This window comes from Myxine glutinosa, chromosome 12 (assembly GCF_964187855.1).
Source record: "Myxine glutinosa chromosome 12, kmMyxGlut1.1, whole genome shotgun sequence".
NCBI classification, from domain to species: Eukaryota; Metazoa; Chordata; class Myxini; order Myxiniformes; family Myxinidae; genus Myxine; species Myxine glutinosa.
The window spans coordinates 56,073,871-56,089,899 of record NC_136272.1 but is presented as its reverse complement, the minus strand read 5'-3'; the positions used below and the strand labels follow the sequence as shown (position 1 = coordinate 56,089,899).

At 47.8% G+C, this 16,029-nt stretch overlaps 1 protein-coding gene across 7 annotated transcripts in view; it reads left to right on the top strand.

Moving 5' to 3' along the window:
* LOC137412947 (general transcription factor 3C polypeptide 1) overlaps window positions 1-16,029 on the top strand; it is a 322,675-nt gene that overhangs the window by 284,421 nt on the left and 22,225 nt on the right. For 6 of the 7 annotated variants that reach the window (XM_078766833.1, XM_078766836.1, XM_078766832.1 and 3 more), the window contains one exon: window positions 9,835-10,018. The exons of the other annotated variant lie outside the window; for it this stretch is intronic. In XM_078766833.1, the coding sequence (XP_078622959.1) occupies window positions 9,835-10,018 (184 nt within the window). The remainder of the gene's footprint in view (window positions 1-9,834; window positions 10,019-16,029) is intronic. 7 annotated transcript variants of the gene reach the window in all.

Sequence of the window (16,029 nt, the reverse complement as noted above, 5' to 3'; positions counted from 1 at the left end):
TGGCCATTCTCAGAGAGCCTCCTCAGCGTCGACGAGTCTGGCATTTCACTCAGGCCGACTGGGACGGTCTTCAAGCAGCCATCAATCGTCTGGATTGGTCTCCCATCTCCACTGCCTCTGACATCAATTCTTCCTGGGAATTCTTCCAAAGCAAACTGATCTCTCTCATGCACAGATTTATCCCATCTCGCCTTCAGTTGTCTTACCCTTCCTCCCGTCCATGGTACACTGAATCTTGTGGTGAGGCAGTTGCCCTGAAACAACTTGCCTTTGCCTCTTGGAAGGCTAATCCAACTGAAGGAAATCTCAGTTCCTTCCACCAAGCTTGGAACAAGTGTGTGTCTACCCTCAGGAGTGCCAGGAAGCACTATCTCTCCTCACTCAAGAATGAACTCTCAAACCTGTCTCCTTCCTCCAAATCCTGGTGGCGTCTGGTCAAATCCGTTTCTGGTGTTTGTTCCCCCTCCATCCCCTCCCTTACCTCAAATTGCCACACAGTTGACATCGCACGTGACAAAGCCGAATGCCTCAACTCTGTGTTTGCCTCAAAATCCTTAGTCCCAAACCCATCTCTCTCTGTTCCCACCTTTCCCAGTCGAACCAAACTGCTCCTGGACTCTGTGACCTTCTCTCCTGACAAGGTGGAGTTTTTGTCAAACCTCGACTCTGATTCTGCAACTGGACCAGATGGCATTAGCCCACGGGTCCTAAAATCCTGCTCTGCCGCTCTATCTCACCCTCTCTCTGTTCTTTTCACCCTATCTTTTGCTCAAGGTCATCTGCCAGCATCCTGGAAATCAGCAAACATTACCGCTTTACACAAAAAAGGTGCAAAAACAGATCCTTGCAACTACAGACCAATCAGCCTGCTCCCAATTATCAGCAAAGTCATGGAATCCATCATTGCTTCGGATATGAAATCTTTCCTCTTCTCCAATGGCTTGATCTCTGATCATCAATTTGGTTTCAGACCAGGTCACTCTACTCTGGACATGCTGCTTCTGCTGTCTCAACAATGGATGGAGGTCCTCAATGCCAAACAGGAAATCAGAGCTGTCTCCCTTGACATATCACGTGCCTTCGATACGGTCTGGCACCCAGCTCTGCTCACCAAACTCTCCTCCTATGGTATCCATGGAAATCTCCACGCATGGCTGGCGGACTTCCTCTCTAGTCGTAGTCAACGTGTGGCCCTGAATGGATTTCTCTCATCTCCCCTTCCCGTTCAGGCTGGAGTTCCCCAAGGCAGTGTGCTGGGCCCTGTGCTTTTTCTGGTCTTTATCAATGATCTCTCCGACTCTCTGGAAAATCCTCTGTATCTCTTTGCTGATGACTCCACTCTCTGCCGCTCCATTCCTCTTCCCTCAGATCGGCAGTCTGCAGCCTCCTCACTCTCTGAAGACCTGGACAAAATCACAGACTGGTCAAACATGTGGAACATGTCTTTCAATCCTGACAAATCTCACACTCTTACTATGTCTCTCCGAAAAGATCGACTGGACAACCCTCCCATCTACTTTCTCAACAATCCTCTCCAAGAAGTTCTGTCGCTCAAGCTTTTGGGTCTCACCATCTGCCATGATCTTTCTTGGGAAAACCACATTTCCAAGCTGGCCTCCAAAGCCAGTCGCCGACTGGGCATCCTCCGTCGTGCGAAGTCCTTCCTAGGCACACCTGAGCTCCTCACCACATACAAGGCTTTCATCCGCAGCTCAATGGAATACTGTTCTCCCCTATGGGCTGGTGCTCCTGCCTCACACCTGGCTCGGCTTCACGCTGTTGAATCCAAAGCTTTCAGAATCATTGGAATCTCCCGCGATGAAGCTATCTCTGAGGGCCTTTCACTCACTCACCGCAGGCAGGTAGGTGGTCTTTCTGTCTTCTACCGACTCCTCTCCGGCCTTGCTCCCCCAGCTCTCTCTGTGCTCTGTCCCCCAAATATTCCTACAGGTCGCACAAGATCTGCCAGCCACCCTCTGATGGTTAAACTGCCGAAATCTCGGCTCTCTGCTCACCTTCACTCTTTCATTCCTCTTTTCTCCCGCCTCTGGAACAAACTCCCACACTCACTTCAATCACACTCCTCCCTCCAGGTCTTCAAAACAGCTGTTCACCACCATCTCTTATCTTCCCCCATCCAAAACCTTGATCTTTTCTACCCCCACTAATTCACCCCAGATCCACCTTGTTTGAAATTCCAACTTCTTTCCTGGAAGTCTTGGCAGTGTCCATATGTTTTATACCTCTCCCACCCCCCCCCCCCCCTTCCCATGCCTTCCCCCCAAAGCCCTCTCCCTCCCACAGTTCTCTCCATGTCTCCATGTCTCTCGGTCCCTGCTCTCAAATGTTGTGTTTGTGTCCTTCCCCCTCTCTCCCCATCTTGTCTACCGCTCCCGATGTTATTTGTTTTGTGTGTCTGTTTGTCTTTCTGTGTGATTAATGTTCGCTCTTTCACGAGCCTCGATCTTGTATACAAAAAAAAAAAAAAAAAAAAGACCCAAAATGGCCCTGAAGACCCAAAACACCATGAAGACCCAAAATACACCGAAATTGTCAAAGATGGCTATCCTTCTGAAACGACGTGTGGTGAGGCGCGTGGAGCGCGCCGAGTCACTGTGGTATATTTTAAGAATAGTGTTTTGTTATGAAACGTACAACAAGTTAAAATTGTAAGTTTAAATATATAAAATAAATCTAAATATATATTTAAATATATTTAAACTCATGGCACCGAACGGTGTCGTGCCGGAGGAATGGAATTCATTAATTCTCAAAGTTTGTTTACGAGCTCCATTGTTCTGATCCTGGTTACATTTGCAGATCTGTGTCTCTCAGCTTGCACCTCATTGTAAAAACCTTTATTTGCTCAGGGATATCTGGAGATTTATGATCCTTTTGTTGAACCCTTTTTTCTCTCAGCTTGCACCTCAATGTAAAAACCTTTCTTTGCTCAGGGCTATCTGGAGATTCATGACCGTTTGTTAAACCCTGACCGATTTGATTGTAATCTGGGATTTATGACTCGGTAAACAGATGGCATATGACGATGAGTATGCTAATAATTATCGGCCCCGCATTCCATTCCCTACAACCTCTGGTCCACGAGGGAATATGAAACGCTCTCGTTAGGATTTAGATTCAGAGCGATTTGTGGTGTTGCACAGCACGTATTGTCGCGTTCCCAGGATGAACACCCCTCGGGACGGAAAGCCGATTGGGCTTTACACTCCGAGGCGCTTTGTCAATGATGGCGGACCTTCTTTATACCCGCTGGGGAGGGCAGTGGGGGGCAGCAAAGCTCTTACCTTCACAGACCCTACTGGACGTCTTCGACCCTGTTAATCGATGCAAACCGACACAGAATTAAAATGTACAAATACCGGCTTTATTGAAAGAAATGCCGGTAACAAAAGAATGCATGGCAAACTAAAATTCCTAATCGAGGGACCCTCCAGACGGACTCGTATACAACACAAGGGGAACAAGAAAAACAGCAATCAGAGTTTGCAAACTCTCGCCAGGATGTATTTTCAGTGGTTGTTAAGGCTTTTGTGTTAAAACAAAAAGTGGTTGAGATCTCGCGAGATCACGGCGAGGTCACGTCTTTTCGAAGCTGCTCCATGCGCTCACGCTCTCGAAGCTAAGTGATCTTTCACAATCGTGTTTTTGTCGAGACTGTATCTATCTTTCGGTGTGTGTACCTATAGTGTATCTTTTGGAAAATTTTCGGTGCTAATTTTTCGTACATGTATACACAATCGTCGGTGAATGGTATCGAGTATTCTGCGGCCTAGTACTCGTAGGCGTAGACTACCGTACCGTCTCCGACCTTGTGGTTTTGTTTTTCTCTCAGCGATTCGTCGAATGCGCTGAAATTATTTTCGTTCTCTGTTTCGTCCCAGTCGTTCACCCCGTACCTCCTTGTTTAATATCTCTACTCACAAAAAAAAACAAAAAAAACCCCAAAAAAATATTTCCTTCCCAGGTCTTATTCGTTTATTTGTTGTTCTTTTTGTTCGTTCGTTCTTCGTTCGCGATCACGCGGTTAGAAATGTATAATCTCTCCCCTGAACAACTATTTTCTCTCATATATTATAACACCCTTTTCTTCTTTTCCTACAAAAGGATGCTTTCGTCTTGCTCACCAAATCTATTCATTCCAAAAAAAATATATAATACCATCTCTTACAGTTCCTCCTTTCTACATTCCCTAAACTATCCAGAACTCCACCCCTCCTCCAGTGTCCTCAAACGTATTTTTGACTCGAAGGTCTCAAACTCATTTTGCAAAAAATGTTCGTTTCCCATGAATCGTACACTTTTCAAAATCCAATCTCACCCCTCCCCTCCAAATCCTCCCCATCACCCATCCCTTTCAAATCTCCCCCCTTGCACCTTCCCTCCCCTCCCTCCTAAACTTCCCCCCACACCCCTCCCCTCCGAGACTCTCCCTCGCTCCTCCCCTCCTCGACTCCCCTCTCACCCCTCCTCCTCAAAGCATCCTCCCTGCTTCTTCCCCCTTCCAACTTTCACCTTCATCTCCCCAAACCTTCTGCCTCGCTCTTCCCCCTCCTCAAATAACACCTCACTGTGCCTCGCCCATTCTCCATCAAACCTTTTGTCCGCCCCATTCTTCCCTTTCTCCAAGCTATTCTGAAATCTCTGACACACCTTCAACAGCTCTCCCTACCTCTTCCTCCTCTTCCACATCTTACCCTACCCCTCCCCCCCCCCCCCTGTTCTGGAACCGATGCTCCCCCTTCCTCTTCATTAACGGTATGGACCTCAAACATCCGGGGCCTTCGCTCAAACTTGACTGACCTCTCCATACAGGTTGCTTCTGACAAACCAGATGTGATCTGCTTAACAGAAACTTTCCTCTTTCATGATGTCTCTGATGCCTTGGTATCTCTCCCAGGTTACTCCCTCCTCCGGTATGATAGACCTGAGCCTCGTCCTGGAGGTGGGGTTGCTATCTTTATAAAAAACTCTCTTCCTCACTCGCCCTCCACTGCCCTCTCTCCACCTCACCCCCAGGAATACCTTTGGCTACGGCTTCCCCTTCGCTCCCACCTTTTGTTCATATGTGTGTTGTACCGTCCACCAAACAGCGATGACTCCATCTACATCTCACTGTCTGATAATATAGACCAACTTCTATCTACCCATCCCAACTCTCTCTTCCTCATATGTGGTGATTTCAATTGTCACCATGCCAGTTGGCTGGGTGTGGGTACCTCTCTCACCAGCCATGGCTCTTCAGCAAAGGACTTCTGCGACTCACTGGGACTGACACAATCTGTCAATTTCCCGACCCGGATCTCAGTCAACGGAGCATCTTCTCTTCTGGATTTGGTTATGACAAACTTCCCTGAAAATGTCTGCTGCTCTTCTTCTGCTCCAATCGGCTCATCTGATCATGTGCTTGTCAAAGTGGACATCTCTCTGACCATTCTCAGAGAGCCTCCTCAGCGTCGACGAGTCTGGCATTTCACTCAGGCCAACTGGCACGGTCTTCAAGCAGCCATCAATCATCTGGACTGGTCTCCCATCTCTACCGCCTCTGACATCAACTCATCCTGGGAATTCTTTCAAAGTAAATTGCTCTCTCTCATGCACAGATTTATCCCATCTCGTCTTCAGTTGTCATACCCTTCCTCCCGTCCATGGTACACGGAATCTTGTGGTGAGGCTGTTGCCCTGAAACAACTTGCTTTCGTCTCCTGGAAAGCAAATCCAACGGAAGGAAATCTCATTTCCTTTCACAAAGCCCGAAACAAGTGTGTGTCCACCCTCAGGAGAGCCAGGAAACAATATCTCACCATTCTCAAGACCGAACTCTCTTATCTGTCTCCCTCTTCCAAATCCTGGTGGCGTCTGGTCAAATCTGTTTCTGGTGTTTGTTCCCCCTCCATCCCCTCCCTCACCTCAAACGGCTTAACGGCTGACTCCGCACGTGAAAAAGCTGAATGCCTCAACTCTGTGTTTGCCTCTAAATCTTGTGTCCCAAACCCATCCCTCTCTGTACCCACCGTACCCAGTCGTACCCAGCTGCTCCTGGACTCTGTGTCCTTTCCTCCTGACAAGGTGGAAAAGTTTCTGTCAACCCTCGACTCTGATTCTGCAACTGGTCCTGACGGCATCAGCCCACGGGTCCTAAAATCATGTTCTTCTGCTCTTTCACTCCCTCTTTCTGTTCTCTTCACCCTCTCTTTTGCTCAAGGTCATCTGCCATCTGCTTGGAAATCAGCCAACATCACCGCTTTGCACAAAAAAGGTGCAAAAACAGATCCCAGCAACTACAGACCAATCAGCCTTCTCCCAATTATCAGCAAAGTCATGGAATCCATCATTGCTTCAGATATTAAATCTTTCCTCTTCTCCAATGGCTTGATCTCTGATCATCAATTTGGTTTCAGACCTGGTCACTCTACTCTGGACATGCTGCTTCTGCTTTCTCAACAATGGATGGAGGTCCTCAACGCCAAACAGGAAATTAGAGCTGTCTCCCTTGACATTTCACGTGCCTTCGATACGGTCTGGCACCCTGCTCTGCTCACCAAACTCTCCTCCTTTGGTATCCATGGAAATCTCCACGCATGGCTGGCGGACTTCCTCTCTGGTCGTAGTCAACGTGTGGCCCTGAATGGGTTTCTCTCATCTCCTCTTCCTGTTCAGACTGGAGTTCCCCAAGGTAGTGTTCTGGGCCCTGTGCTTTTTCTGGTCTTCATCAATGATCTCTCTGACTCTCTTGAAAATCCTCTCTATCTCTTTGCTGACGACTCTACTCTCTGTCGCTCCATTCCTCATCCCTCAGATCGGCAGTCTGCAGCCTCCTCACTCTCTGCAGACCTGGACAAAATCACAGACTGGTCAAACAAGTGGAACATGTCTTTCAATCCTGACAAATCTCACACTCTTACAATGTCTCTCCGAAAGGACCGACTGGACAACCCTCCCATCTACTTTCTCAACAATCCTCTCCAAGAAGTTCTGTCGCTCAAGCTTTTGGGTCTCACTATCTGCCATGATCTTTCTTGGGAAAACCACATTTCCAAGCTGGCCTCCAAAGCCAGTCGCCGACTGGGCATCCTCCGTCGTGCGAAGTCCTTCCTTGGCACACCTGAGCTCCTCACCACATACAAGGCTTTCATCCACAGCTCAATGGAATACTGTTCCCCCCTCTGGGCTGGTGCTCCTGCCTCACACCTTGCTCGGCTTCACGCTGTTGAGGCCAAAGCTTTCAGAATCATTGGAATCTCCTGCGATGTAGTCAACACCGAGGGCCTTTCACTCACTCACCACAGGCAGGTTGGTGGTCTTTCTGTCTTCTACCGACTCCTCTCCGGCCTTGCTCCCCCAGCTCTCTCTGTGCTCTGTCCCCCCAATATTCCTTCAGGTCACACAAGATCTGCCTGCAACCCTCTTATGGTTAAACTGCCAAAGTCTAGGCTCTCTGCTCACCTTCACTCTTTCAATCCCCTTTTCTCCCGCCTCTGGAACAAACTCCCCCACTCCCTTCAATCCCACTCCTCCCTCCAGGTCTTTAAAACAGCTGTTCACCACCATCTCTTATCTTCCCCCATCGAAAACCTTGATCTTTTCTACCACCGGTAATTCACCCCAGAGTCCTTGCAGTGTTCATATGTTTTATTCCTGTCCCACCTCCCCCCAAGTCCTCCCGATGTCCCTGCTCTCAAATGTTGTGTTTGTGTCCTTCCCCCTCTTCCCCCTCTCTTTTGTGTCCTTCCCCCTCTCTCCCCATCTTGTCTGCCGCTCCCCTTGTTTTTTGTGTTTTGTGTGTCAGTTTGTCTTTTTGTGTGATTAATGTTAGCTCTTTCACGAGCCTCGATCTTGTATACAAAAAAAAAAGAAAAAAAAAAAGATGGCGGCCGAACCACGTGACCGATTCCGTCATCATTTTTTTTTTCCCCAAGCTAATTTATTCCTAGATTATGCTCAAGAAATTTCATCTTGATCGGATGAAGTTTTGTACTTGTCGAATTATGACGTCATAATGGAGGCACCTATGACATTATCATTAACATATTTTATTCCCCATGGAGAGTTCTTTACAATGAGCCACGTCTCAATTTTTTCTCTTTGTCGCCTTCCAAGATATAGAGGTGCAAAGTTTTTCGATTTTTCCAAGATGGCGGCCGAACCACGTGAGCTATGACGTCATAATTATCATTAAAACTTCTGCAGGTGTAGTTGCACCTATGGTGAAAATTTCCTGTCAATCGGACCAACTGTTGCAGATAAAATCTTATTTATTCGGTGCGGACAAACAGAGAAACAAACAAACAAACAGACAAACAAACAGACTCAAATGTAATACCGTCTCCTCTGGAGAGGGTAAAAATAAAGGTGAAAATAATGTGACGTGTTTGTGAGGTGCGTTTGCCTGCACTCCACCTGGCGTCCGTGACCGTCCGGGGCCGTCGAAGGTCCCTCGTCCCTACGCGGGAAACGCACGCCCTGGCGCGAAGTCCGTTTGCGGGGACAGGCCTTAGTGCACAGTTCGCTCCTCCAGCTGCGAAGCGAGCAGGCTGTGTCCATCCACTCGCCATCTGCTCCACAAAGCACCCAGACGACGCCCAGTCGGCACCGGCAAGCCAAGGAAAGGACATTGCGGTCACTCGAACCGATGAAAGCCAGGGACCACGAGACAAAATGTCGGGACACGACTGTTCATGATGAAATCCAGATGCCGAGAGAGATGTATATGCGGCCGTTCGTCACCAAAGCCAGGACCCAAGAGATACCTGTGACTGCACGGCACCAATGTCCCAATGCAAGAGCGTATAAACGGTGTCTGCTCGTAATGACTGTACCCACGCAAGAGGACAAAATGTCGGGACTCAATTCATTTATTCTCAAGGTTCTGACGTCATCCGACGATCCCCATGCCTGCTCCTCTCAGCGGGTCCCTCTCATTGCTCAACAATACCGGACCAATCACTGCTCTTTGGAGCGTGGCTTCACGGACCTGCCTGCTTAATATTGTGATGTGGGAGGTGGCAGCGCCAGCGTTATTGTTCAATGTCCTGTTCCAGTTGGTTTTTATTTACTGTTTTAATGCATGATTGCTTGGCTTGGCTTGGCTATGTGTGTGCACTGCAGTGTCATAAGGAACACAGGAAAAGATTACAGAGGCACTTTGCATACAGGGGATTAATTACCCTTAATCCCTAACTAATTACCATCACCCCACCCCTCGTCATGGGGACAATTATACACTTGCACAACATCCGGTCTAACGGATTCCCAACTTACGGTACATGGTGGTTCTTCTTCTTCATTGAGACATACGGAGCATGGTACTCTATACACTTCTACCTGGACTAAGGTGTTTCATTGCCTACCCCCCATAAACGTAACAGTATCATTTTTCCATGTGAACTAAATAAAATTCTACTTTGTACATTTTCTGTTGGAAAAGCTGATTATTTTTTTTCTTCAAGATATAAGGAAATAAATGAAATACGAAACAGGATAGGATAAAGTTGAGGAAACCGAAGTGTAGCACTCAGGGAACACACCCAGTTCTGATATTCTGAAGCAAACTTTCTATCCAAAGCAACAAACAAGTTAACATGAAATATTGCAATGGGACGATTCAGCAACAAATTAATGTATAACACACATAACAACAGGACAGATTTAGTTAGGAAAACTCAGCTCCAGCGAGGTGGAAATGAGCAGAGCTGCAGATTTCATCATTCACATGGAAAGTCTCCGGTGCTGGAAGTCAGTAATTACATTCTTTGTTTGACCAAACTCCAGGAATGAAAGTTCTTTCCTTGTCTGGCTTGCTTTGTTCCTCACCAGCCAAACGAGCTACATCCCCCGGCCTTGGCGCATTGTGGATGGGACTCTTAACCTGCCCGTGTGTAAGGGATTGTTGGAATCACTGATGTACCACATCATGACCCGGCCTGGAATCACTCGCAGAGACCTCCAAAATCATTACCATCTTGTGCTGCATCCATTTATCTTGTTGGAGATCTTGAAGGTAAAGTTGCTTGTGATTGGGTGGAGGGGGTTTGAGGTGGCTTGTGATTGGACATGGTTGTTTTGAGGTACGTTGTGATTGAATGGAGGGGGTTTTGTCGATGGTTTGTTTGATTGATCTGCTAGTGATATTTGCTTTGGAACCTTGAAACTCGAACGTACAACATGCATCTGAAGGGGCACGTCCAGAGTAAAGTTTTTTTTTCATGTACAGTCAGCATAGGATTGTATGTGCCCTCATGTCCAAGTACATTTGTTGTTTTGTATGCAGCCTATTGCTGCTGGTTGCATTATATTTCTGAAAACGCAGTTGGGTTGTGCCGTTGTTGGCACATCTGTTGGTTCTGTCATCAGTAAGCTGGTACTCATTTTGCTGACACTGAATGGATGACAGGCTGAATCAACCCACCTGGTGTTATTTCAACAACATGACAAGGGTTCAAACTCAAGACCCTAAAATGTTAAACCAGCCACCTCAACTGTTAAGCCAACACCAGGCTTTCCAAGTACAGTAAAAGCTGTTTTATCCGGCATCCATGGCACTTTGTCCCTGCCGGTTAATCAAATATGGCGGTTATCAGACTGCTACATAGAAATAGAATGGTACAAAAGATCAACTCATTAAACTTTACCTGTGAAAAATAGACGAAACTACAATGGCACTCGGTAGAGCGCAAACCTCTGCCAGGCTGAACAGTTACGTTTTGTATCCCACTGATGGGCTGAGTCTAGATTCCGACCTGAAGCAGAATCTAATCGGCTTGTTCTCGTCACCTAACCAACTCATCCACTTAGTTTTGTCATAATCCGTCCACATCAACCAATGCGTTGGTGCCAGAGTGATGATGACAATCGATGTAAACACATCAGATGGTTTGATTAACGGTGCCATGGGTAAAGTAGAAGCTGTTATCCAAAACAATTTTGGAAGAATAGCTTGTATTCTTGTTAAGTTTGATAACAACAAAGTTGGAGAACATGCAATAGCTTCAAGTAAATTTAAGCACAATTATCCAAATGCTGTACCGGTTATGCATCATGAAAGCAAGTATGAAATAGAATGGCACTCTTTGACATAACGACGTCGACTGATATGCCTCCACCCACATTATTACATCATCATAATACTTGTATCAAGTTTGATTTTAATCAATTCAGCTATGCCCAAGTTAGCATATTTTTTACCTGACCTGACATGACCTTTGACCTATTGACCCCAAAATTTAATCAGTTTATGTTTACATCATTATACATAGCTGTACCAGGTTTTAATTTAAATCACTTCAGCTCTTCACAAGTTCTCACATTTTTACCTGACATGACCTCTGATCTTTGGCCTTTGACCTCAGGACCCCCAAAATATAATCACTTAACCCTTGCATCATTATACATACCTGTACCAAATTTGAATTAGATCCCTTTAGCCATTCTCAAGTTATAGACCTATTACAGACGTTGACCTTAAACCTATGACCTCTTCAACCCAAAATCTAATCAGTTAATCTTTACATCATCATACTTACCTGTACCAAATTTGAATTGGATCACTTCAGCCATTCTCGAGTTATAGACTTATTACAGACTTTGACATTTGACCTATGACTCCAGAATCTAATCACTTAATCGTTACAACATTACACAAACCTGTACCAAGTTTGAATTGGATCACTTCAACCGTTCTCAAGTTATAGACCTATTACAGATTTGACCTCTGACCTTTGACCCCAAAATCAAATCACTTCATCTTTACAATATTATACATACCTGTACCAAGTTTGAATTAGATCACTTTAACTGTTCTGAAGTTATAGACCTATTACAGATTTGACCTTTGACTCCAAAATCTAAACACGTAATCTTTAGAATATTGTTACAGACGCGGCTTAGATGTTATTTACCGAGCGGTTTGGTATGACCACGTCTGCACAAGTTACCCGATTATACCCGAACGTTGACTAATCGCGCTACGCTAGGTCAATGAAGGAAAAGGACACACGGCTGGGATTCAAAGGACACGACACCAGGGATACGGTTCTCAAGACCCCCGGAGGAGGTTATATTCGTTCGGAAGGTTAGATTACAACTACAAGAGGGACATCATAGAAAGACAGGCACTTAGACACACTTATATTAACCCCAACAGACGACAGATAAACGGGACAAAAGGCTGACTCACACGGGGATTGATGGCAAGGAAAGCGGGTATTCGATGGCCAGCACAAGGTGCACCTTGTGCTCAGGGACAGGATAGCGCGGCCCAAAAGATGCAGGAGGTCTCTCAGCGCTCGGAGGTGGCTCTCTTGTCTTCTCAAGCTCGGGGCGCATCTCACGTCACGTCCGGTACGTGGCCGCGTATATCCGGCGGGGAGTGACACGCCCTCGGCTCGTTAGCTCCGCCCCAGATGGAATCGGCTCGTTGCTTCTCATTGGGTGCGTGCGGGGGGGTTACCGGCTCCACCCTTGACGAGGGGCTGACAGGGAGCCCCTTCGTGGTAACCCCGTGGAGCGCATGGTCATGGCGGCTAACCGAGCTGGTGGGAGGACGCACACTCCCCCCGCGCGCCGTGGTTGTAGTTGTTGTTGTAGCTGTAGTTGTTGTTGTTGTTGTTGTTTGGGGAAGAAGATGGAAGGAGGTATGGGAAGGTCCTAAACTCACTACTGGTGCCATATAATCACATTCTGGTGCAACGAAGAGTCAGAATTAATGGAAAGGAGTCCTTAACTGACATAGACTAAGAATAACTAGCAAGATGTCCGAAAGTTGTCTACGTGAGATGCGGTGGACCTGGGCACGACATTTAATGGGGGAAAAAGGGGAAGGTCGGTTCTACAGAGTGTTGTTTACAGACAATGGGACTAGGGAATGGGGGATTGGGGATAGTTGGGGAGTATTGGGGAAATAGGGGAATATTTACAAGCGGATATGGAGGCCAAATTCCATATTCGCAACATTGCACCCTTCTCTACCCTCGGGGCGTCCCGACCCGATAAATTTTTACCTACTTTAGTGTGGCACGCAATGTAGTTCCCTCTACTATTAACTCTACCCTGAGTGCGACAGTTTTACAGATATTCACAAATGAGTAAATATGTCCCCCTGCGACGTTGCACCCTTCTCCTCACAGAAACACACCCACAGGATAACCGAATCCGGAAAGAATCCTCAAACTAAACATACAGCCGGTAGGGAGCATTATTTACACAACTACGCTGATATTTACACTACGATCCAGGACCTGTTTTTGGAGGAACACATGCAGATGTTATGCATAGAGAGAGCACGCATGCCAGCATCGATACACCAACCCACGAGTGCTCTGTGGCCTACGGCCTTTAATAATGTGCAGAGCACCCCTTCCAAGCATCAAGCACCACCCCATCACACAGTGAGCACCATCCGGTGCACCAATAAAGTGTTTATGAATCATTGTGTGGTGTCGCAGCCGGCCGATGTTCTGCCGCTGGTCTTGCCTTCGTGTGGTGCACTTGGCCTTCTTACTTCTTTCAAAAATAAAGAAAGGCGCCAACCGCGTCCATTTCTCTATTGTGGCCGTCAGGGGGCCAACTGTTAGTGGTTCACCTTGTATGGCATCGGTGCCACGTTGACCCATAGGTCCATCCACGGGTGGTGCTTGGCCGCATAAGAACTGCGGTCCATGGTGGGTGGCCACAAACATTGCGGTCCATATGGTGTATCGATCCAGGCAGCAAACAGCGAAAGTGCAGGCCCACAACTGCGAAGCCAGCACCTCTCTCTCCTCTCTCTCTACCCCAAAGCCAGATCCTCGGAGGTGGGAGACAAAAGAAGAAGACAAGTGAGTAAGGTGGTAAGGGCGCAAAAGTGCACGCAATGTAAGGTAATGCACACTGGGGGCACATGGGAACCAGGTGAGACAGGTACGTTCCTACCGTACGCCCCCCCCCCCCACCAGGTAACCTACATGGCCCCTCCCTTACCCCTTACTGTATCCACAAAACACAACACTACCCATAAACATCTACTTTACAAATCAACAAACATCCCTACTGTCTTCCCCGTTCCTCCCATAAACCAAATTCGTCTTCTCTCCCTCCTAACCAATCAAATTTGCCATTTTCAACTCTCATCAAAATTTGCCATCTCCAACTCAACATCATAATTTGCTATCACCAATTCATCATCAGTCCCTCCTAGGGAGGGAGAGATGGAATCACCCCAATGTCTCATCCACGTCGTGATGCGTCTCACAAATCCTCACAGCAATTCTCATTTCCTGCACCAAGAACAAAGAAAACACAGGTGTGGAGTCATCATCATCACCACAGGTAAGTGGCTGCGTATGGTGCGACAGGTTCATCAATCCTAACTATTTCCTAAATGACTTTAACAACTTTACACTACCCGGGGTCTTTCTCCTGCCAAACCATTGGCCCTCTTACACTATGGGTTCTAAAAACCAATTCCCATTGGCCAGACTGTGGTGCTTTTCAATTTGGGGTCTCACTCCCCCGATTCATCTCCCGGTGCCCTCGCACAATTTCTGGGCTGTGGCGTGTACCTCTCCCAGTGGGTCTACCCACCTGCACACCTCCACCACTGCAGTTGCCTCCGAGCTTACCTGCTCCTTGCCCTACCTAACTACCTGGGGAAGGCCCTCTGGCGCTCTCCCCACTCGGTGCCCTCTCTGGCACTGGGCTACCCGATCCACACCCGGGATCCTCAGGCACCCACTCACAACTACCGGCTCCCAGAGCCCACCTGCGGCCTCACCTGGCCGACATCCTCACAGTGGTGGAGTGCCCAACCAACTACACACACTAACAGGCTACACGCCCAGCCATTTCCACAACACTAATGCACCCATTCCCAATACCATTCTGTCACCCGCACCACAGATGCCAATATCCAACCACAATTTACCTGTACCCTCTACCTAACACTTACACTACCCGCCCCGGGTACTCGTGAAAAGGGTCCACTCTTCCCCCATCCACACCTTCGCACCATGCACACCACTCCGTACCACTTACTCCAACTCTCTCCACACACCTGTACTTGCACACCTGTGCTCTCACACCTGGTGCCACCTGCACCCTTCTCTCCCCAAGCGCATTCGCGCTGATCCACAACTCATTACTCACACACTGCTCCACACGCCTGTCCAGTTGCACACCTGTGCAATCACACCTGTTCAATTCTCACACACACGGCATCATCTCAGCTAACTACTCCCTTCTGAAACTTGCGCTTCCCAGTCGTCCCTTTAAACTATTGCGCTCCCTCGTCATTATCATCCACACTAATCTACCTGCGTCCCCACTACAGGTATCAGTCACTAACTAAACTTAACGTTACCTAATGTCAATCTCTTCTAGATCCCTACAATATAACCTAACCCACCCGGGCTAGTTTTCACTGCCATACACCCCATAATCTAGTGCTCCTTTGCCCCCATGGGAAGGGTGGCAGGGATGCCAGCCTTACCCACCGGGCCCATCGCTCACTACCAATTTTGCACATCAAATTTCAACAAATCAAAAATTTGCCAATCACTGCCCATCATCTGCCAATCATCAAATTTTGTTTTTCTCTAATTTTGGGTCCAAAACACTAACCTCATCACCCAGTCTACTCACTACTGCCTCTCGGTGCGCCAATTCACTTCTAAAGCCCGGCTTCGTAAAGCCAAGCCCTGAATGCGGGTTGTTCTGTGCCAGCGGCTGGATGCGTCCGGCATTCGGTGCAGGGATGGGGGCTTACCCGGGCCGAGATCCCACGCACCATCTCGGCGTGGAGCCATCCAATGTCCCGATCTCGACCTGCCGGACTGCCTCAACAAAAAGTGGTCGCCATGACGACCCTTTCTATCGGGCTGCCCGCTCCGCCTAGTGGAGCACGGACGCGGCCGTTCAAAGTGAGGCCCAGCACGCACCGAGGGCCCGATTCGGCTAAAAGTCGACCTAACCTCTAACCCGTGTAACGTCGATGCTTCACCTGCATGCTTACACCCCACAGCCCGTTCCTTGCTCACA